Genomic DNA, 23,828 nt, shown 5'->3' on the forward strand with positions numbered 1-23,828 from the left:
TATTTGCTTAACGTACCGGAGAGCGCAACGAGTAGTTGGTGGGACTGCAGCTTTAGTATTACTGATTACGTTTGGAGTTCAGTAGAGAACCGACGGGTTGAACCGAGTTGGGGCGCGATAATCAACAATGGCATGAACAGAGACCCCGAATAATGTCGGCAAACTCGTGAAGCGAAGGATGCTTTGCCGATTGCCATATCAGCAGACTATCAGGAATTTTTGTTCCAATAATATCATCTCACTATAGTGGTCCAGCCATCGCTATTCTACGTTATATAATAAACATACACATAGACGTGTGATTTGTGTGTAACCCCATCATACAGCAGGTAGGCGCTCCATTGTGCGTGTGACTAGGCACACGCGTGTCGCCGGGCCTTCTAGAGAACGGCCAGCGACCTCCGACTCCTCGAAAGACGTAAAGTTACTGGAATCCGCGGTTCTGTGCGAAACGTTCTTATCCTTTATTTGGATTTCTTGGCGCAAAACCCTGCGTCTTCATCCTAAAATAATACAGATATTTAGGTCGACACGGAGGTGGAACCCAGAACCAGAACCGTCAAACCTCGTTGGAACGTTCCTGAAGGATCCGGATCTGGCAGCCGTTATTAAAAGCGCCCCTTCTTTAATAAGAGAGAGAAACAATACAACGGAATCGGGCTGGGGGTTCTAGACTCATTCTAAGCGGGACATTCTAGAGCAATTCTGAGAACATTCTTACAAAAGTTACTGAATCCTAGATCCTTCGTTCTACGCCGCAGCGCCCCGTTGACCCTTTAATGTCCGAGGCTGGGTTAGTACAAAAGCCGCGCCTACCTCTCCGCGTTTGAAGCTCTCGATCCTTCGCCTCCCGATCTTCTCCGTGATCCAGCAGGCCCACGTCGGGAAGTACTGCCAGAGGTAGAACACGGCTAAAACCGGATGCTCCGAGATCCACGACTCGTTCAGATCGTTGGCGGCGGTCACCAGGATGAGGCGGGCGCAGCGCGCGGTCGGCATCTTGTAAGACTGGTCTGATTTTGGTTCAAATTTCTAAAAAAAAATTTAAAAAAAGTAAAAGAAAATAGGGAAAAAAGTGCAATTCCGGTGCAAAGTGCTAATTACGGGGGGGGGGGGATATCGGTGGGAACACATTATACTGGTTGCTATGGCGATTGCCTCTTATTTAGAACCTTGCCTTGCTGTGATTCTTGTATGTATCTTCACCTTGTGATGGGGTATAAGCGAGTCCCAGAGTGCTCTGTGCCCTAAGGATTTTGCCCCCCCCCTTACTACCACCATGCGCCATTTAATTCCCTTATGTATTAACCCGCAGGGGTCTAGAAGATGAGGGCAGAGATATAACATATACATATATATTTTATATATTATTACATATACCGGTATATTTTATATATTACATATATTTTATATATTATTACATATATATTTTATATAATATTACATATATTTTTTATATATTATTACATATACCGGTATATTTTATATATTATATATATTTTATATATTATTACATATATATTTTATATAATATTACATATATATTTTATATATTATTACATATACCGGTATATTTTATATATTATTACATATATATTTTATATAATATTACATATATATTTTATATATTATTACATATACCGGTATATTTTATATATTACATATATTTTATATAATATTACATATATTTTTTATATATTATTACATATACCGGTATATTTTATATACCGTATTTGCTCGATTATAAGACGAGGTTTTTTTCAGAGCAAATGCTCTGAAAAATACCCCTCGTCTTCTAATCGGGGTCGTCTTCTAATCAGACCTCAAATAGAGTCTGATTAGGAGACTAAGATCCAGATCCCCCGCACCGCTGCAGGGGACCTGGATCCTCCTGTCTCACCCCCCCCCCCCATCATACACACTTACCGGTGCTTCCTGCTGTATTGCCGGGGCAGCGGGTTGACGTCTACGCGATCCGCGTAGACAACGTCCGCTGCAGCCGGAAGGAGGTGTGGCTAGCAGCGGGGGTTGTCTGCGTCCGTCGCGTAGACCTTCCCCGACTGTCAGAGATCTCTGATCTCTGACAGCCGGGGAAAGTATACGCGACGGACGCATACAAACCCCCGCTGCCAACTCCACCTCCTTCTGGCTGCAGCAGAAGGCGACGTCAACCCGCTGCCCCGGCTGGAAGCACCGGTAAGAGAGGGCTGAGAGGGGAGAGAGGGGAGAGAGGAGGGGGGGGAGAGAGTGTGTGTGTGTGTGTTAGTTAAATGGGGGCATAGGGCATTTCTGGAGTGGCGTTAAGGGGGCATTTAATAGAGCACTCTGCCTCCTGAAATGCCTTATACCTCCCTATATGCCACTCTGCCCCATAATATGCCTTTTAACCCCCTAAATGCCAGAGTGGCATATAGGGGTATAAGGCATTTCTGGAGGCAGAGTGCTCTATACAATGCCTTTTAACTCCCTTAATGCCACTCTGCCTCCTGAAATGCCTTATACCTCCCTATATGCCACTCTGCCCCATAATATGCATTTTAACCCCCTAAATGCCAGAATGGGATATAGGGGTATAAGGCATTTCTGGAGGCAGAGTGGCATATAGGGGGTCAAAAGGCATACCATGGGGCACAGTGGCATATAGAGGGTTAAAAGGCATATCATGGGCCACAGTGCCATATTGGTGTGGCAAGCCTGGGGGCAGATGTGCGTAACTGGGGGACAGGCTGGAAAATACAAGAAATAAAAACAAAAAAAATATTTTTCTCAATCATAGCTTTTATTAAAAAAAAAAGTTTACATGAATTAACATTTACTGGTAAAACTTTTTTCCTTTAGGGTCGTCTTATATTCAGGCTTTTTCTTTTTTCCTAAGTTAATATTCAGATTTTGGGGGGTCGTCTTATAATCAGGGTCGTCTTATAATCGAGCAAATACGGTATTACATATATTTTATATAATATTACATATATTTTTTATATATTATTACATATACCGGTATATTTTATATATTATTACATATATATTTTATATTATATTTTATATATTACATATATTTTGTATAATATTACATATATTTTTTATATATTATTACATATATACCGGTATATTTTATATATTACATATATTTTATATAATATTACATATATTTTTTATATATTATTACATATACCGGTATATTTTATATATTATTACATATATATTTTATATAATATTACATATATATTTTATATATTATTACATATATTTTTGATATAATATTACATATATTTTTTATATATAAATTTCTATGATATATAAATATAGAAACCGTAATAGTGAGCGTTTACCTTGCCAACCACCTCGGTGAAGGCGTTCTCCACCACTTTGGACTGCACGGGACCCGGGCACGTGATGCTGACGGTTATATCCGGATAGCCGCCCAGTTCAATCCTGAGACTGTTGAAAAACCCCTGCAAAAAATTTATTAAAAAAAAAGAAGAAAATGTGAGCCGTTTAGCGGAGCTTCCCTTTTTAGCGGGACCTTTAAAGAACCCAACATCAGGAACATTCTGCCAGTGCACGGATATATTTGTGTGATGTAATATAGAAATCTGATGTCAGGACTTTCTACAACACAGCAGGACAGGTGGCAACTATGTAACAACACTTACTAGAGGATGATACAAATAGATTCACAGAAGACGCAACGTTCTATTATCCGTAAAAGTGTTCCAAATCAGAACCCATGGATACGTTTGAGCACAAAGGGGTGAAAGGGCAGGCTCAGCCAATAGGAGCAGGCCGGGATCTACCTGCAGCGCATGCTTGCTGGCGGCGTATCCCGTAGAGAGCGGCACTCCGATGAAGCCCGTCACGCTGCTGACGGTGATAAGCTTCCCCTTCTTCCTCTCGATCATGTGTTCCAGGACACGCTTGGTCAGAGAGACCGTCCCCAGGTAATTGAGCTCCATGAGTTCCCGATAGACATCCAGCTCGGTGTCCACGAAAAGAGAGCGCTGCGAGCGGCCCCCGTTATTCACTAAGACATCGATCTGCAAGCAGAGGGTTTTAGAGGCGTGACACTTTGGAGACGACGCGAGGTCTCCGAGTCCGGGGCACGGAACGTAAAGGACTCACTCGGCCGAAATGCTTGAGGACGGCGTCCGCGGCGGCCCCGTGCGACTCCGTCTGGGTCAGGTCGAGGGGCACGATCAGGACGTCTCTCTCCTCCAGGGGGCCGATCTCTGGAAACCAAACCGCGTTACGATCCAGCAAATAATCCCATTTCACGGAACTCGGCCAGAGAATCTTATCGGAGGGGGGTTCAGGGGACGCGTTAACGCCACGGGGCAGCCCGCTGTGGGTGTTTCTCATATGAATAAAATGCCTAAAAAAAGGCCCTAGGGAGAAGCTGCAGTTCCCTGACTCTTCTGTGCACAGCCAGATCCGGGGGCAATGCGTGTGTAAGAATGTTAGCGTGTGTGAGTGTAAGAATGTTAGCGTGTGCGTGTAAGTATGTTAGCGTGTGAGTGTAAGAATGTTAGCATGTGTGTGTAAGAATGTTAGCGTGCGTGTGTGTTTGAGTATGTTATGGTGTGTGTGTCTGGGTATGTTATTGTGTCTAGTTGTGTTGGCATCTGAGTGCGTGTGTGAGTGTCTGAGTGGGCGTGTCTAGTTGTGCTAGTGTGAGTTAGTGAGTATGCTGGAGTGCGAGTGTCTGGGTGTGCGTTAGTGTTGAATGTCTAGTTGTGTCTGGATGCGTGTTATAGGTGCACGTGTGTTAGTGTGGGTGTCGGGACATGTGAGTGTCGGGTTGTGTGAACGTGTGAGTGTCTGGCGGTTGTGTTAGTGTGTGTTGGTGCGGGCGCTAAAGGGTGCGTTGGCGCGAGACCAGGATCTGGATCCAACCCTGCTTCTGTCATCTAACAATTCTTTCCAATGAAACCCAACTCTAGAACCGGGGCGGAAAAACCAACCGCCCAGATCTATGCGATTAAATAGAAGTAACTCTTACCCAAGCACTTCCGTTTCACTCTTTGCAATTCATTTTCCCTTCTGGAGGAGAGGATCAGCCGGGGCGCCAAGTTTGGCCAACTGGTAAGATAATTCCTCCCCAATTCCGCTGGACGCCCCGGTCACCCACACAACGTTCCCACTGAGCTTACTTTCTGCGGAACACCAAGCAGTACACGTTAAACACAGAAACCTCTGCTGCAGATCGGCCCCATCCGGCCCCCGTTTCTCCTGCTGTAACGACTCAAACCTTAATCAGTTGTTGGATTCAGGAGCCGTATGTCTATCCCATGCATGTTTAATACCCTCACTGTATTACCCTCTACCACTTCTGCTGGGAAGCTGTTCCACTTATCCACCACCCTCTCAGTAAAGTAAAACTTCCTTCCATAGCCTCTGAGTTTTAATCTATATACCTTCGACATTAATCAGCAGAACAGGCGAAGGGGGTAAAAGTACTTCTGTGATAGGCAAATGACAAAAGTAGTGTAAAGTTTAATTGCTGAAAGGACACAGAAGTCTCTTCTTCGGCTGGATGAGAAGGAACCGAACAGATCGCTTGACAGCTTTTGTGTTTAGTTTATTAAAAAAAGGATCACCAAACGACAGCAAAATAAACGACAAATTATTATTCAAAATCCCCCCCGAAGGTAAATACAGAATAATAATAAAAATAAAAACTAAATACAAATAATAATAAATAACAATAAATTATTATTATAGCCCCTCAGTAAGTCTCAAACTACTCATTCTAAAGAACACCAAGAGAAGAGAAGGGGAGAGAGAGCGCTCCAGCACAGAGAGGGGGGGGGGAGAGAGCGCTCCAGCACAGAGAGGGGGGGGGGGAGAGAGCGCTCCAGCACAGAGAGGGGGGGAGAGAGAGCGCTCCAGCACAGAGAGGGGGGGGGGAGAGAGCGCTCCAGCACAGAGGGGGGGGGGGGAGAGAGCGCTCCAGCACAGAGAGGGGGGGGGAGAGAGCGCTCCAGCACAGAGAGGGGGGGGGAGAGAGCGCTCCAGCACAGAGAGGGGGGGGAGAGAGAGCGCTCCAGCACAGAGAGGGGGGGGAGAGAGAGCGCTCCAGCACAGAGAGGGGGGGGAGAGAGAGCGCTCCAGCACAGAGAGGGGGGGGGGAGAGCGCGCTCCAGCACAGAGAGGGGGGGGGGAGAGAGAGCGCTCCAGCACAGAGAGGGGGGGGAGAGAGCGCTCCAGCACAGAGAGGGGGGGGGAGAGAGCGCTCCAGCACAGAGGGGGGGGGGGGAGCGCTCCAGCACAGAGGGGGGGGGGGGAGAGAGCGCTCCAGCACAGAGGGGGGGGAGAGAGAGCGCTCCAGCACAGAGAGGGGGGGGGGAGAGCGCGCTCCAGCACAGAGAGGGGGGGGGGGAGAGCGCGCTCCAGCACAGAGAGGGGGGGGGGAGAGCGCGCTCCAGCACAGAGAGGGGGGGGGGGGAGAGCGCGCTCCAGCACAGAGAGGGGGGGGAGAGCGCGCTCCAGCACAGAGAGGGGGGGGGAGAGCGCGCTCCAGCACAGAGAGGGGGGGGGGAGAGCGCGCTCCAGCACAGAGAGGGGGGGGGGGAGAGCGCGCTCCAGCACAGAGAGGGGGGGGGAGAGCGCGCTCCAGCACAGAGAGGGGGGGGGGAGAGCGCGCTCCAGCACAGAGGGGGAGAGAGCGCTCCAGCACAGAGAGGGGGGGAGGAGAGAGAGAGCGCTCCAGCAGAGAGGGGGGGGGGAGCTCCGGCAGAGAGGAGGGGGGGGCCTCCAGCAGAGAGGAGGGGGGGGGCTCCAGCAGAGAGGAGGGGGGGAGCTCCAGCAGAGAGGGGGGGGGAGCTCCAGCAGAGAGGGGGGGGGGAGAGAGAGCTCCAGCACAGAGAGGGGGGAGAGAGCTCCAGCTGTTGTTTTCTCGGCCCCGGAGCTTGAAAATCAACCCCCCCGATTACCCGGGAGTGTCCGAACCGTTCTGCCCACAGAAGGGTTAAATCCCCGTCCGCTTTCAGGAACCTGACAGACTGCAGCAGGATATAGAGAACCGCCAGAGCCGCCAACACCGTCAGCGGATCCATCGCGAGCAGCTACTCCCACTCTCAGCACGCTCAGCAACCGGCACTTCCTGTGTCAAACTCCGCCTCCTTACTGCCCCCTCCCCCGAGTCCTCCATGTTACTGCCTCCCATAACACTGTGCGAGCGTCAAGATGGCAGACCTGGGGGAGGGACCCGGCTCACAGGGGGAGGGACCCGGCTCACAGGGGGAGGGACCCGGCTCACAGGGGGAGGGACCCGGCTCACAGGGGGAGGGGACCCGGCTCACAGGGGGAGGGACCCGGCTCACAAGGGGAGAGTCGTCAGTGTACACAGACAGCAAATGGAGGAGGGAGCGTTCTCTGCTGCAGGTGTTATCAGCTTTTGTCTAATGCAGATCTTGTATCAGGGCAAGACAGAGCCGGCCCACAACACACGTGTGTCACACATACTAACACATACTAACCCGCTTACACATACCAACACCTTCACACATACTAACACACATACTAACATATACAGTGTTGGGAGGGTTATTACAGTATACAGCGCTGGGGGGTTATATTACTGTATACAGCGCTGGGGGTTATATTACTGTATACAGCACTGGGGGGTTTATATTACTGTATACAGCGCTGGGGGTTATATTACTGTATACAGCGCGGGGGTTATATTACTGTATACAGCGCTGGGGGTTATATTACTGTATACAGCGCTGGGGGTTATATTACTGTATACAGCACTGGGGTTATATTACTGTATACAGCGCTGGGGGGTTATATTACTGTATACAGCGCTGGGGGTAATTACTGTATACAGCGCTGGGGGTTATATTACTGTATACAGCGCTGGGGGTTATTATTGTATTACAGCGCTGGGGGGTTATATTACTGTATACAGCACTGGGGGTTATATTACTGTATACAGCACTTGGGGATTATATTACTGTATACAGCGCTGGGGGGTTATATTACTGTATACAGCGCTGGGGGTTATATTACTGTATACAGCACTGGGGGGTTATATTACTGTATACAGCGCTGGGGGGTTATATTACTGTATACAGCGCTGGGGGTTATATTACTGTATACAGCACTGGGGGGTTATATTACTGTATACAGCACTGGGGGTTATATTACTGTATACAGCGCTGGGGGTTATATTACTGTATACAGCGCTGGGGGTTATATTACTGTATACAGCGCTGGGGGGTATTGCTGCATTGGTTATAACAACATAAAAGCTTTATTATTATATATTATTAGTATTATTATATATGTATTATTGTATATTTATTACTATTATATATGTATTATTATATATTTACTGTTATTATGTATTATATATTTATTACTATTATATATGTATTATTATTATTATATATATATGAATTTATTTCATTGGCTGCTGATCAGTTCTAAGAAATCGAGCTCATTACATTGTTTGTCTTCTGGTTGATTCCGGTAAAGAATCTTTGCGATGTTTTTTTTTTATATTCAGTCGTTGTGTATTTTTTACGCATTTCTTGTGCTTCTCCACCTAAAAGGCTTTAAAAAAATAAAAATGAAGGCAAGATGGAAGGAGCCGTCATGTTGCAGCGCGAGACAATCGGGGTGTCTTGTTTCCCGCAGACGCTGGATGTTCACGCGGTGACTCATATTTACACCGAGCGGCAAGAGCCGTGATTATCGGCGGGGACATCAGAGACCTGAAAACGGGCAAGAAAAACAAGAATTGTGCGGTGAATCCTAACGGACGAAGGTCACACGGTGGGGTCACACGAGGCTGGTGACCCGCTCCCCTTCAGGATAGGTTTGCAGTAAACACGTTGCCGTGAAGACTTCCTGCCCAGCCCCGGCGGGTTGCCGGTGACACCTGGAGTGGAAAATGTGAAGGCGAATGAATGATCCCTTTTGCTGGGTTAGAAGATCCTTCATGAGGAGGTCACAATAGTGTCTCTAAAGAGGTCATGAAGGGTGTATCCGCCACCAGGCTGGGGTTTTAGTTGGGGGGGTTAGGTGGTCCAACTATGCCATCATTGGCAACATCTTTTCTCATCTTGATGGCCCAGGTACGGCGTTTATCGGAGCGTCGGGGGGTCGCCCTGCCCCCCTCCCGAGCAGATGTATCGGCGGAGAGCCTCGGAAACCTTGAGACATCCACCGCCAGCTGCCTAGACAGGCATTTGGCCACGGGCTATTCAAAATTCCATACGTGTTCGTGAGACAACCCCCGACAACGCCACCGGAATTTATTTTATTTATTTATTTTCAGAAAAAACTGTATTTTATTTTTTTTTACATTTTTAGAATGTTTATTTTTTTGATAAATCAATATTAAAATTAAAAATAGGAAATTAGATATTTATAATGCAAATTGTGACTATTTAATAATTGTCTTCCTCTGACATTTTCATGAATGAATAAGTTAATTCATTCATAATTATATATATATCTATATATATAGAGAGAGAGCTTTTAATTCCCAACCAGATATTTTTAGTGGCCCTAAATCACCTTTAGTAGCCCTTGAGCCTTTGGAGAGAAAACAGAAAAAAAAATGTTTTTTTGGTATTTGGTTAAAATGTTTGGCTGAAGGAGGTCGAGATAAGAGACACAAGCGGAGCTTTCTGATTAACAGAGCGTACGGCCAATCACAGCGCGGCTTCACACGTCGACAGCCAATCAGGAACCAGAGGTAATGTTCAAAACGCTGTATGAAATGCGACCTTAGGACTCTCCCCGAGGGACGCCGTCTTCGAGACAGGCGCAGACCTGAGAACACTCACAGCCGAGACCCCACGGGTGACACACACGTCTCACACACCTCTGTAATTAACATACATGGATACATATACACGGATAAAATAACACGGGGCCAAATGTGTGTATAAATGTACAATATATGTACGTTATGTGTGTATATATATGTACATGTTATATATGTACGTGTTTTGTGTATATATATGTACATGTTATATATGAACTTGTTATGTGTGTATATATGTACATGTTATATATGTACATGTTATGTGTGTATATATGTACATGTTATATATGAACTTGTTATGTGTGTATATATATATGTACATGTTATATATGTACATGTTGTGTGTATATATATATGTACATGTGTATATATATGTACATGTTATGTGTGTGTATATATATATATGTACATGTGTGTATATATATGTACATGTTATGTGTGTATATATATATGTACATGTGTGTATATATATGTACATCTGACCCAGTCTAATGCTCGGTTTGAGCTTCAGCGAGCTGTCCTGACCACGTGATTGGCTGATTAGCTATTTGTGTTAACAAACAATTGAACAGGTGTACCTAATAAAGTGGTGTGTGTGTGTGTATATATATATATATGCATGTATGTATATGTTATGTATATATATATGTATATATATATATGTTATGTGTGTGTGTATATATATGCTATATGTTATGTAGGTGTGTATATATATATGTACATGTTATGTGTGTATACGTTATGTATATATGTATATGTTATGTGTGTATATATATTTGTTAAGTATGTATGTATGTATATGTTATTTGTGTATATATGCGCTTACAATACGATACGTTCACACTCTGGCTCCGCCCCATTCCAGTAGCCGCGCGGAGTGACGTAATCACCACGCCAGACGCTCTCTTGGTTCGTTCTACGTCTGGGAGGGGGGCTGGTGACGCAGGGACGTGGTGGGTGCGCGCACCCGAGCTGGCAGGAGGCGCGTGCAAGTGACGCAGCGCGCGCTCGGTCCCTGGGCTGACTGGACTCGGCCGCCCGTCCCCGCGCGGATTGTCGGTGCATTGGCGGAGTCGCCGCGGATTAGCGCCTGTTTCGGGTCACCCTTACCCCTCCTCTGCTTTCTCCGCACGATCAGTTTGCCTTACAATCCCCGGGGGGGGTCGGGGGAGAAGCGGAATGAGGAGTCGGTGTGCCCGAGACACGCTCCTTGGCATCGCCTGAATGCTGTGAGACTCCCCGGCCTCCCGTCAGCAGCCGCCCCGCTCCTCCAGCTCTGCCGGTAAGTACGTGTGACGCAGCGGGGAGCGTGCTGGCCGCGGCTGGGCCGCTGTGTCAGGGATACTCCCCGGGCTCTGCCCCACTGCGCAACCAGCTGCGGCCTCCGGATCCCGGCCTGCTCCGATCCCGCCTCCCAGGGCTCTCCCAGCTCGCGGGCCTGCTTCTCGTCCTCTGACCGCTCCTAGACGCTTTCTCCCGTCCTCCTCGCACTGGGCCGGTCCTCATTTCTTCCGGGCCTTCTCCTCGGTCCCGGCCAGGTCTCTTCCTCTGCCCGGACGCCCCCTGCATTTCACGGCTTGTGGCCCATGGTCCGGCACGGCAGCTGCACCAGCCAAACCCTGGCGCTGTGTCCGTGACCCCTTCCCACAACAGCTTCATTTACCGCCCGGATATCCTAGAACCCGCCGGCAGACCGGCCCCCATCTAGTCGCCCGTTCCTCCTGCTGTAAAGACTCAAAGCTTAATCAGTCGTTGGTCTCGTCTTAGATTCAGGAGCCGTATGTCTATCCCATGCATGTTTAATCCCCTCGCTGTATTACCCTCCACCACTTCTGCTGGGAGGCAGTTCCACTTATCTACCACCCTCTCAGTAAAGCAAAAAACTTTATTCCATTCTATCTCAGCCTCTGATCCTCTAGTGTTAGGGGGATAACCTTTTGCTTTATTTGTCCTCCATCCCCTCCTTACCATTTATATCTTAAGGACCGGATCCCCATCTTTTATTCCAGCGCGCCCCCAACCCGCTGCCGCCGGGCCAGCCAAATAACTGATGCACCCCCCATAGAGCGTATAACGGGAGCGACCCCTCCGCAGATCAGTCGACATCTCCCCCACGTTCTCAAACACCGGCGAGCACGCGTGTCTCAGACGTCCACGTGTTGCATAAACATACTGAATGTGTGTAATATACGCATACACGCGTTATACGTACCTGTCCGGAGGGGCCGATGCTGATCTGCCGGAGGTTCGTGGCGGCCATATTTAAAGTCATGTTTGCGTGTTGTTGTTTAGCACTTTTTTATTTTTGTCTGGGGGCGGGCGGTCCTGTCTGGGGGCGGGGGCGGGCGGTCCTGTGCGGGGGCGGGCCGAGTTCCCTCGTCTGCTGCGATCGATGTCCAGAACTGTATTAGGAAGCGTTTCCGGTGGCGCCGGGAGGTAGTCGGGGGGGGGCACGCGGTCTGGGAGTGGAGTCAGAATTCTTCTGTTAAATGAATAATAGAAAAGCCCGGCGCCCCCACCAAACGCTGCGTCTAATCTCGCAATATGTTAACCCCCCTCCTTAGTGAATAAGCCACTTAGTGTATTAGGTGTTCTGGGTTTAATCTCGTTCTGTAACGGATTAAAGCGTCAGCTGTGCGCAGAAACGCAGGCCGGGGATGTCTTGTTTGATAGGCGTTACCTATTGGGGTTTTAAACCTCGTTTTAGGTTATTTGTTGGATTTTTTGTGCCGATTTGGCAAATTCCCGTTCTCAAATATTTTTTTGGGGGGGTCCACGGTGCCCCCCCGGCTCCTGACATTTCTACAGTGAGTCGCTTCCCTACTGACTAGCCCTGCCCCCCCGTGTAAGTCCGGCCGGTAAATGGTCGGTTTCCCGGTTGCCGTGGCGCTGCGCCAGTAACTGACGCGTATTTTGTCGAGGAATGCCTATTCACTAAGAATCGGCCGTGCCAGGAGACCCCCGCGCCTCCATGTGCAGGGAGGGTCTTCCAGGGCTTCTTTTTTTTTTTTTTTTTTTTTTTTTTTAATACCGGCGTAACCAGCGCTTTGCCCTAAAATGCTCTTTTACGACGAGGGTTGTTTTCCCGGTTTTGAGGTCCGTTCTGCCCCGAGGAGCTGACAATCTACACTGACTCGAATGCGATTCCCTCTCCTCTTCGGGCCACGACTGCTCCTTTAAGTTCGAGCTGCAGAAAAGGAGGATGAATGTATCAGAGGAGAAGGATAGAATCGTTGCTATGGCAACTGTAGTAGTCCTCTGCAACATAATTAGCATCTGAACATATTATAAAAAGAGATCCGCCGGAAGAAAACGGATCCCGTTAGGAATTTTGCTGAATGAGAGAGAAAATAGCAGGGCGAACATTGTGTGTTTTTTATTTTGATCGCTTCATTTTAATTCAATAACCTGCACTTTGAGTGTCATCCGTGCCGTGCATGGAAGCCCAGCTGTGCAGGAAGTCTCTGTCTGGGCTTCTTTCTGCATAGCGGGTAGGTGGAGACATGCGCGTACCACCCCTTAACCGCCCTCACATCAGAAATAGCTACGCTACGCCCCTCGGTTTTTGGGTCTCGTTTTGGGAGATCTAGATGTACTGCGTGCCAGCTGCTGCCTGTGCGGAGGCGTGTGCGTGCCAGCTGCTGCCTGTGCGGGGGCGTGTGCGTGCCGGCTGCTGCCTGTGCGGAGGCGTGTGCGTGCCAGCTGCTGCCTGTGCGGAGGCGTGTGCGTGCCAGCTGCTGCCTGTGCGGGGGCGTGTGCGTGCCGGCTGCTGCCTGTGCGGGGGCGTGTGCGTGCCGGCTGCTGCCTGTGCGGAGGCGTGTGCGTGCCGGCTGCTGCCTGTGCGGAGGCGTGTGCGTGCCGGCTGCTGCCTGTGCGGAGGCGTGTGCGTGCCGGCTGCTGCCTGTGCGGAGGCGTGTGTGTGCCGGCTGCTGCCTGTGCGGAGGCGTGTGCGTGCCAGCTGCTGCCTGTGCGGAGGCGTGTGCGTGCCACCTGCTGCCTGTGCGGAGGCGTGTGCGTGCCAGCTGCTGCCTGTGCGGAGGCGTGTGCGTGCCAGCTGCTGCTGCTGCCTGTGCGGAGGCGTGTGCGTGCCGGCTGCTGCCTGTGCGGAGGCGTGTGCGTGCCGGCTGCTGCCTGTGCGGAGGCGTGTGCGTGCCGGCCGCTGCCTGTGCGGGGGCGTGTGCGTGCCGGCCGCTGCCTGTGCGGGGGCGTGTGCGTGCCGGCCGCTGCCTGTGCGGGGGCGTGTGCGTGCCGGCCGCTGCCTGTGCGGGGGCGTGTGCGTGCCGGCCGCTGCCTGTGCGAGGCATGTGCGTGCCAGCTGCTGCTGCTGCCTGTGCGGAGGCGTGTGCGTGCCGGCTGCTGCCTGTGCGGAGGCGTGTGCGTGCCGGCTGCTGCCTGTGCGGAGGCGTGTGCGTGCCGGCCGCTTGTTACATAAAATCTGGTCTGATTTGTTGTCTGGTTGACATCAGGTGTTGATTCGGTGAATCTGCTCGCATCACACTCCCTCCACCCCCCCCCCCCCCCCTTTGCTGGTCGTTCCTCTATGAAGCGCATGTCCCGGGCGCCGCTTAAATTCACTCCTTAAAGGGAGCGTCTAAAGTCCCGACACCCGCTGTAGAGGAGCGCGTTACCTAATCTTACTTTTATTCCCAAATAGGGGATCACCTGATACAGAACCTGCCCCCTTTTTATGATGCAATCATTTATGAATCAAGGCGTGCAGCAGCCAATCAGCACCAGGGAGGCGGAGCATTTATCCAGAAGCATATATAGGACTTCCTTGTGCTTTTCTGCATATGGGCCGGACCCTTCGCTTTCCCCAAACGTCATTACATTTCCCGCCTGGCCTGTTTTTATCGCTTTCTTCCTCGGACGTCCCGCTTCTTATTCCCGCCCCAAACCCTCCCCGTCGCCTGTTTGCCTTCGTTCTTCGGATCAATGGCCGCCGTCCTTCAGTAACGCTCTCTCTGCTCTCCTTCGCAGGTCTAAAGAATCTGAGACACGATGGGCGCGTTTTTAGACAAGCCAAAGATGGAGAAACACAATGCCCAAGGGCACGGCAACGGCCTCCGCTACGGGCTGAGCAGCATGCAAGGCTGGAGGGTGGAGATGGAGGACGCCCACACGGCGGTCATCGGCCTGCCAAATGGACTCGACGGCTGGTCGTTCTTCGCCGTTTACGACGGCCACGCCGGCTCCCAGGTTGCCAAATACTGCTGCGAGCATTTGCTGGACCACATCACCAGCAACCAGGACTTCAAGGGCACCGACGGGCAGCTGTCCGTGGAGAGCGTGAAAAGCGGCATCCGGACGGGCTTTCTGCAGATCGACGAGCACATGAGGGTCATCTCCGAGAAGAAGCACGGAGCCGACCGCAGCGGCTCCACCGCCGTGGGCGTCATGCTCTCCCCGCAGCACATCTACTTCATCAACTGCGGAGACTCGAGGGGCTTACTATGCAGGAGCAAGAAAGTCCATTTCTTCACGCAGGATCACAAGCCCAGCAACCCGCTCGAGAAGGAGCGCATCCAAAACGCCGGCGGCTCCGTGATGATCCAGCGCGTGAACGGGTCGCTGGCCGTCTCCCGGGCCCTCGGTGACTTTGATTATAAATGCGTCCACGGGAAAGGCCCCACGGAGCAGCTGGTGTCGCCCGAGCCCGAGGTCTACGAGATCGAGCGGTCCGAGGACGACGACCAGTTCATAATCCTGGCCTGCGACGGCATCTGGGACGTCATGGGGAACGAGGAGCTCTGCGATTTCGTCAGGTCGAGGCTTGAGGTCACTGACGATCTCGAAAAAGTGTGCAATGAGATCGTGGACACCTGCCTCTACAAGGTACAGAGCATCCCGACGCCCATGACCCCCCCAGCGGGTGAAAGACCCCTCTAGTGATATAGCCACAGGCCGTTGCTTGTAATGGTTTGTTCACGCCGGGACCCCGGTCATCCCAGTTTATATCCGTTGCTATCTGAGGCAGTGTGGAGGGAACGCTTCACTCCCATACAGAGCAAGCAGTGGGACTGCCCCCCTAGTCTCAGGACAGCCTGTTCTAGACAGCTGTAATTGCGTCGGCGCTTCGAGTACCGCAGGGCAGGCGCCGCTGATCCAGATCCGCCGTAACCAAGTCCTGTAATGTAAGACGTTTACGTGCTTTCGATTTTGTAGGACTGGATTTGGCTTAGGCTGCCATATTGCGTGTGTATGGTGTGTTGTGAACTATACGTTCCGTGTGTATGGCGTCTTGTGAACTATACGTTCTGTGTGTATGGTGTGTTGTGAACTATACGTTCTGTGTGTATGGCGTGTTGTGAACTATACGTTCCGTGTGTATGGCGTGTTGTGAACTATACGTTCCGTGTGTATGGCGTGTTGTGAACTATACGTTCTGTGTGTATGGCGTGTTGTGAACTATACGTTCCGTGTGTCTGGCATGTTGTGTACTATACGTCGCGTGTGTGTGTGTGTGTGTGGCATGTTGAACTCCATGTTTCCCCTGTGTTTGCTCTGTTCATGGCGATTTATTATTTTATTTATATAGCGCCAACAGTTTCCTCAGCGCTTCATACATACATACATGCATACATACATGCATACATACATACATGCATACAATCGAGGGGTCTGACAGGACGAGAATTGACAGACGGAGACAAACGATACATTAGGTGGAGAGACTCGGCTCGCAGGCTTACAATCTAGAGGGAATGGGGGCTAAAAGGCCCGGCTCGCGGCCGGAGGCTACAGGTTTAGCAGCTGTGAGGGTTTGTAATCTTCTTACGGCCCACGTGAGCTCTGATCCCGTGCGCTCGCTCTGCCGGCCGCCAATCATTGGACACGGGGCTAAATCTGGAGCAGTTGCCATAGAAATGGATAAATGTTCCTGCTGACCCCGGACTCCAGAGAAACGATCATTTAGAAAAAAATAAGTTAGAAAGTCGCTACCGGTTCCTGGGGAGTTTTATTTAACCTGTGCGCATTCTGCACGGACTGGCGCCTTTTAAGTGAATCGAAGGAGTAGTTGAGAAACTCCCCGATCCCGCTGGTTATTTATGACGAGGATCTCTGTTTTCTTGGCAGTTGTAGTTTTTACATAATGTTGTCAGGCAGCTATTTGTATGATTCTCGCTGTATCTGACCCCCAATCTACTAGGCAATCACCCCGACTCCTTATCATACTGCCTGTGGGAAATAGAATGGCTCAGTATTAATCACCCAGCCTGGCACTAATAAAAGCCTATGGAGGAACAGACTTCATTAGCATTGCCATAAAGCATCACCTCAGTGCGGTGTTTGAGCCGGGAAAGTCACCCAAAATATCACATGACTGACAGCAACGGCACCTCCAGGTCTGCTGATAAAATTAGTTTATTGGGGCAAAATGAGATAAAAATCAGGTTTTTGTCAACACCAACATTACTGTATACAGCGCTGGGGGTTATATTACTGTATACAGTGCTGGGGGGTTATATTACTGTATACAGCGCTGGGGGGTTATATTACTGTATACAGCGCTGGGGGTTATATTACTGTATACAGCGCTGGGGGTTATATTACTGTATACAGCGCTGGGGGTTATATTACTGTATACAGCGCTGGGGGTTATATTACTGTATACAGCGCTGGGAGTTATATTACTGTATACAGCGCTGGGGGTTATTGTATACAGCGCTGGGGGGTTATATTACTGTATACAGCGCTGGGGGTTATATTACTGTATACAGCGCTGGGGGTTATTATTGTATACAGCGCTGGGGGTTATATTACTGTATACAGCGCTGGGGGTTATTGTATACAGCGCTGCGGGTTATATTACTGTATACAGCGCTGGGGGTTATATTACTGTATACAGCGCTGGGGGGTTATATTACTGTATACAGCGCTGGGGGGGTTATATTACTGTATACAGCGCTGGGGGGGTTATATTACTGTATACAGCGCTGGGTGGGTTATATTACTATATACTGTATAGAAGTTATTTACAGACCCCAACTCTTTGGTTAATTTTCCTTCTACCTGTAGGCTGTTTTGAGGACCCCTCACCAGCACTAGATTTAATACTAAAGGAAATTTTTTTTGGGGGGGGGGGGCAGCCCCCCCAGGCCATTTATTGTCAGTGATTTTCTTCTTATGAACGTTTATCGAGTAATATTTTCTTCCAACAGGGAAGCCGGGACAACATGAGCGTCATCCTGATCTGCTTTCCGAGCGCCCCGAAAGTGTCTCCGGAGGCCGTGAAGAGAGAGGCAGAGCTGGACAAGTACCTGGAAGGCCGAGTAGAAGGTGGATCATTTAACCATTAAGTAACCCCAAAAAAGTGCCCCCCCCTTTATATACCCCTAAGTGCCGCGTTAATCTCGCCCGTCTCGGCTCTCGTGTTCAGTTGTGAAAATGTTATTACACTAATTCACCCCGAGAATCGCTGTCAGGACTAATAACGAATGATTTCAACTCAAACGAGATCGAAGAATCCTCATCTATTTAGTGTTTAGGATGACGCGATCCTTCCTATTGTGTGTAACGTTCTTGGCCCCCCAGGTGACGCTTTAGAAGGTGGTGGTCTTTAGAATATACATTTATTCAGCGGTGGGTCTTACGGGTTCCGCTTACACTAAAGCCGCGTTCTCTCCCCGGAATGATCGGCAGACGCCTGCTGTTGGCATTTATTTCTTTTAATAGACAGCTGGATCTCTAATGCCTTTCACCCCTCGGTGTGTTCCACAAAGCCCCGCTCGAGCACTTACACGATTACACGCGGGCTTTGGGAGACATGTTCATGCGGGTTTTGCGAAGATTTGTGCTGATCGGGGGCTCGACCGGCCCCGGCGGCGCGGGACACGTCACTTAATGTTATTAGTATCTAGCCGCACCGAGCCGTACGACTTCTTGCCCACCCTCTTGCCATCCGGCCGCGGCATAAAGCAGCTCCTGATGGCCTCTTCATCAGCGTGAGGTCTGCTTCAGGCTGGGAATCTCGTGCCACCTTCACGACGGCCTGGGCGGCATCTTGGCAGACATTCAGATCACGTCGGGGGTCTTGGACGGGGCACCAGGCTTCTTACGGGGTAGCTGCAGGTAAGAAGGCCGCCGGCCGGCAGCTATGGGCCGACTCGTCTCAGTCGTCCGGGGGTTCGCCATCATATCCGTGAAACTTCTGCCGTGTGAAAGTGCAGCCGGGTAATAATACTTTAACCGCAGAGCCCCCCGCGGATCTTCCGGGCAGATCTTTAAACGTCGTATCGGCTCTCCGGGAGATCCACCGCAGGCGAGGCCAACAATCAACGCCCGGGACAGAAGGAATTATCTAAAGCCCGTTAAAAATGATTTGCAGGAACCCGAAAGGGGGTTCTTTTTCTTTAAAGAAGATCCTACGCTACAGTTACCTCTAACCCGATAAACCCCAACTACGTCCAGAAACCACGCGTTTCTATAGTAACCCAAAATTCACCGATAGAATCTATGCAGTCGGGTGTAGCGGAGGACGAGGCGGCTGCGTAATAACACTAATAGATGATATATATGCATAGTTTTATTTATTTAATTTTTGTTCAGTTGTCAGCTTCTGAGATATATTCTCGGAAACGTCCCCAAAACGCAACCCTGTCTGAGCACGGAAACGGGGCGTTTTGGGATCGCGGCGTTAAGCTTTTTTTTGTATACGACGTACGAGAGACTATTTTCTGCGTCATCCTGCATTATTGGTCTTAAGCGACGTCGCATCCCTTCATTTAAACACGAGTGCCGTCTTTATGCGAAAACCAAAATTCCGAAAAGGATTTTTTTTGTTTTTTGGAGTAATTGGCATTACCTGGGAATAATGCTGTTTGGATGTTAGTTTAAGGTCAGTCTATCTCTATTCTAGTAAATCGCACATAATCACCATCCTCCTATTTTTGGTAAGCGCCGTCGGAGGCGGCCATCTTTATAACGAGAGTATTTTGACTTGTGATCTGTTACCTATAGCGTAATATATATATATATATATATATATATATATATATATATATCTATACAGTATAATGTGTTGGTTCAGCAGAGACTGTGTCTTTATTGTCATCCCGTTTCTCCAGGCTGTGAATTGTTCAGATAAGAGAACCGTTTTTATTTTTGTAAATCTGAGCGCTAGCCTTGTAGCTCCAATTTAAATGTTTAAAAAAATAATAAAAAATAACACAATAAAAAGAATTTGGCAAAACAAACCCGAGATCTCTGCATTTTATTCACAATAATCGATGTCTTGATTTTTAATTTTTTTTTAGGGTCAGTGCTTTTGGGGCAGGAAACGTTCCCACACGCGTTTAACGGCGGGGGATAGGCGTGCGGTGCACGCGGCTAGCTAGCGGGTCACACGCGTCGCGTGTTCAGGTTAGAGGGCTGTGTCTGAGCGCCGAGCCCTCGTGCGTCTGTCTAGATGATGATTGTGCCGACGTTCTCCCACCGAGCGCTCCCCTTTTCTGGGTTCCCGTAACCCTGGCCGTGCGACTCTCCTGTAGCGATGGATTTCTTTTTCTTTATTATTTTTTTACACTGTTCTCTTTGCTCTTGAATGAATCGCATTTACAAAAAGTCCTTCTGATTCCTAGAGATCATAAAGAAGCAGGGAGAAGAAGGCGTCCCAGACTTAGTCCACGTGATGCGTACGTTAGCCGCTGAGACCATCCCCAATCTCCCGCCTGGGGGGGAACTGGCCAGCAAGTGAGTCAACCTGAGCGCCTGTGCCTGTTGTGTGCCGCGAGGTTAAAAATATACATTATTATCGGTAAACGAACCCTTACGTCCCGGTAAATGTCTATTTTTAACGGTGGCGCCTTTTTACCGTTGCATGTATTTTTCTTGTGTGCTATCCCGTGTCCTTTTAGCCCCCTTCCCCCGTGTTGTGGTGTTCTGCGCGCTTGCCGTGTGTTGTGTGTTTGCATGCGTGTGTTCGGTGGCCGCGTTGCTGTCGGGTTTATGGCTGTTTCCTGTCGCTTTGTCTGCTTTATGATGTAACCGTTTTATTTATCCGTATTGTTCTGGACAAAAAGGGGGCGAATAGCCGAGCAACGAAACACCCGCGATTCCCTGACCAAAAACACCCCGTGGAATGATTCTGTAAGCAGAGTCTGCGGGATCTTCTAGGATGGTCTTTCAAGCCGTTCCTAGGTTGTGAGCGCCGTTTAGCGTTTTGCGCCCGTTCCCCAGACCCTGGCCGCTTGTCTCGTGGTTTTGTGATCTCGCCGAGTTATTTCACCCTGTCCTGTTTTTCTCTCACGCTTTGATCTAGACGGAGTGTGATTGAGGCCGTTTACAACAGACTGAATCCGTATAGAAATGATGACACTGTGAGTATGGCGTCGCCGCTTCCATCTTCATTGTGTTGCTTATCTGCTATCGGCCTCACCGTCCTCAAATCGGGTTTTGCTAGCTTAGTCCTCCCCATCAGCTGCATATTCTCATGGGGCATAAATGTTCATTTAGTACCCTGCTGATTGATCTACCATGAGGAGCTCCTGAAATGCTGCTAGCCTAGAGCACCAACATATTCCACAGCGCTGTACGATTGAAGTATGTGGCCGTTATCAAATGATACGTAACAAATACACGCAGATACAGCGAGAGCCGGGGGGGGGCCTTCCTGTGAGCTGGCGTAAGACTTGATTTAGATCGCTAGTCAGTAAGACTCGATTTAAATGTAAATACGCGTTCCTGACGGTTTTTAGATCGTTTAATATTTGCAGCCAGGTGAAGATTTCGTATCGATCTCTCCTTTCTCTCTCCCATATCCTTAGCTTTCTCTCCGTTTTCCTACCATCTCTTACCTTAATCCCTGTGGTGGCAGAGCGAGGTCTGTCCGGCTCTCGATGATGTCATACCCCAGCGCTGTTGCGTTTTGCGCGTTTTAGGGCCGCCGTGCTTCCCTGCTCACCGCGGTTCATTAGATTTCTATGTCGTCCCTAAAGCCGTCGCTCTTTGTTTTCGTGATACGTAATCTGTAACCTGTCGTTTCCTCCGTCTTTTCTCCCGCTCCCTCTCTGTCCGTGAAGGATTCGGCTTCCACCGATGATATGTGGTAAATCTGTCCGTGTGAGAATTTGGGGGTTTTATTCCTTCCTCGGAAGAAAAAAAACAAAAACAAAAAAAATCCAGCCCAACCTCGGTGATCCTCCATGTCCATCCCGAGCTTTCCCGTTAGCGAAGTGGGCGAGATCGGCGACACCAGCGCATCCCAGCAGCTCCAACAACTGGCAGAGAACCGGATTTCTATCCCGACGTCTTTTCTTTCGCTATCACTTCCTCACTATATATATATATATTATTTTTTTTTTTTTTCCTTTGTAAAATTGAAACTTCTGTAAACGTTCTTTGACGATAATTCACATTGTAAATCAGACTCCAGCAATTTCTTGTATGATTTATTATTTTTTTTTTTTTTTGTAAAGTGCGATTTGTCCTTGTAAAAAAAAAAAAAATGGTCATATTTAATGATGGACTGCAAATCTCTCCTAAAGGTTACAGGACGTCTGGCTTGTTATGTGATGCAACCAATAATCTAACCCTATACCTTCATGTGGTGGTTTTAGATTTTAAATTCAGCAGCAACATAACCAGCCGGGGGGGCCCCCACAAAATTGTGTAAGATTGTATCTTTAAGCGTCTAGTTTATTATTTCATCGGGAATAAAAATCGCGCCGCTTAGTAAACGCGCGCCTTTAGAACACGTTCCTGCTTCCGATCGGAGATTTTGACTGTACAGTTGTTGTTTTTTTTGCCCCCCCCCCCTTTGAATACCACTGGGGCTCACGTCACGTCGGTTTGCCGTCTGGCACATATGGGTACACGAAACTTTCAAATTTATTTACTAATCACTCGTGTGGAGAAATTTACTTTTTTTTTTTTTTCATTTTAAAAAAAGACGACACTGGCTGGGTCTGTTGCTGCTACAGAGTTTTGAATACCATTTTATCAATAAAGCTTGATTTGAGAAACAAATATAAAGTAGTCATTATTTTTTTTTTTGCTGAATTCACTCTGTGTTGCGAAGGGTCATTGAAGGCTAATGTGTCTGCGATAAAAGCTTGGGCTGGCTCGCCATTTTTTAATACGCTATATACGGGGAGAACCAAACTTATACTCGAATGAAAGCTCATAATGTAAAGAAGTCATTGGGATGAAACTGCAGCTCTCCTGCCAGCTTCCTCTTTAGTGAATAAACCTTTTTGTTGGATTTATTAGTTGCGGCCAGTTGTTGCCACTGGGATATTTCAAATGTGTTCGGTGCGCAAACAACTGCACTGCAATATACCTGCTAATAAACATTATTTAATGTTTAACGTGTTAATGTTGGCCGCTTTCAGGCCGAGCGTCGCCAAAAACAAAGCCCATAGGCACAAGCTGCTAGTAAAATGGCTCGTACTAAAGAGCTCAGCGGCTTTAAACGTGACACACCTCCTGTAAATGCGTTTATTGAGACGTGGAAGTGTCACAAAGCAGTAGATTACTCGCGCTCACAGAGTGGGGTTGCTGAGTGCCCAAGCTCACGGCCGGTAAAACCCACCTGTCCTCTATAGCCTCGCTCACACTCTAAGCGGTATAGGCACAAGCGCTGTGTGTCTGCGGCTTCGTGAAGTGGGCTTCTGTGGCTGAGCAGCTGCACACGAGCTGAAGATCATTGTGCCCAATGCCAAGCGTCTGCTGGAGAGGCATAAAGCCAAAGCCGCTGGAGCGACCAATCACTGGATTGGATCTCTATCTGGACGGCTGATGGATAAAGCTGGGTTTGGCGGATGCCAGGAGAACGACCCGCTGGAGTGCAAGGTGGGTGCCTGCGGTAGAGGATGGATAAAGGTCTGGGGCTGTTCAGCTGTGACATTCCCTCCCTACCGAGGTGTTATCTGCCTTACTAGCCCTGTGTGGCTAGTGATGGTCATAGTTACCCCTGGCGCCCAGTGTACAGCGCTGCGGAATATGACGCCGCCGTATAAAACAATAAAATAACGGCCGATAACATTAACTATGTACATCAACAACAACTATTGCACCAAACAAAGAGAACAAGCTGTAGGTCGTTTCAATA

At 49.0% G+C, this 23,828-nt stretch overlaps 1 protein-coding gene and 1 pseudogene across 1 annotated transcript; one reads left to right on the forward strand and one right to left on the reverse strand.

The window, feature by feature from the left end:
- Nucleotides 1–750: 750 nt before the first annotated feature.
- On the reverse strand, nucleotides 751–7,052 carry LOC149276752 (dehydrogenase/reductase SDR family member 7-like; annotated as a pseudogene).
- Nucleotides 7,053–14,779: 7,727 nt separating this feature from the next.
- LOC149276753 (protein phosphatase 1A) lies at nucleotides 14,780–21,873 on the forward strand. The gene is made up of 5 exons (XM_089503333.1): nucleotides 14,780–15,613; nucleotides 17,941–18,058; nucleotides 20,359–20,470; nucleotides 21,039–21,096; nucleotides 21,799–21,873. The coding sequence occupies exons 1-5, from the start codon at nucleotides 14,780–14,782 to the stop codon at nucleotides 21,826–21,828; spliced, it is 1,152 nt and encodes a 383-aa protein (XP_089359459.1). The 3' UTR covers nucleotides 21,829–21,873.
- The last annotated feature ends 1,955 nt before the right edge of the window (nucleotides 21,874–23,828 follow it).

The sequence above is a fragment of the Sceloporus occidentalis genome, unplaced genomic scaffold, assembly GCF_023333645.1.
Source record: "Sceloporus occidentalis isolate IW3139 unplaced genomic scaffold, rSceOcc1.0.p SCAF_226, whole genome shotgun sequence".
NCBI classification, from domain to species: Eukaryota; Metazoa; Chordata; class Lepidosauria; order Squamata; family Phrynosomatidae; genus Sceloporus; species Sceloporus occidentalis.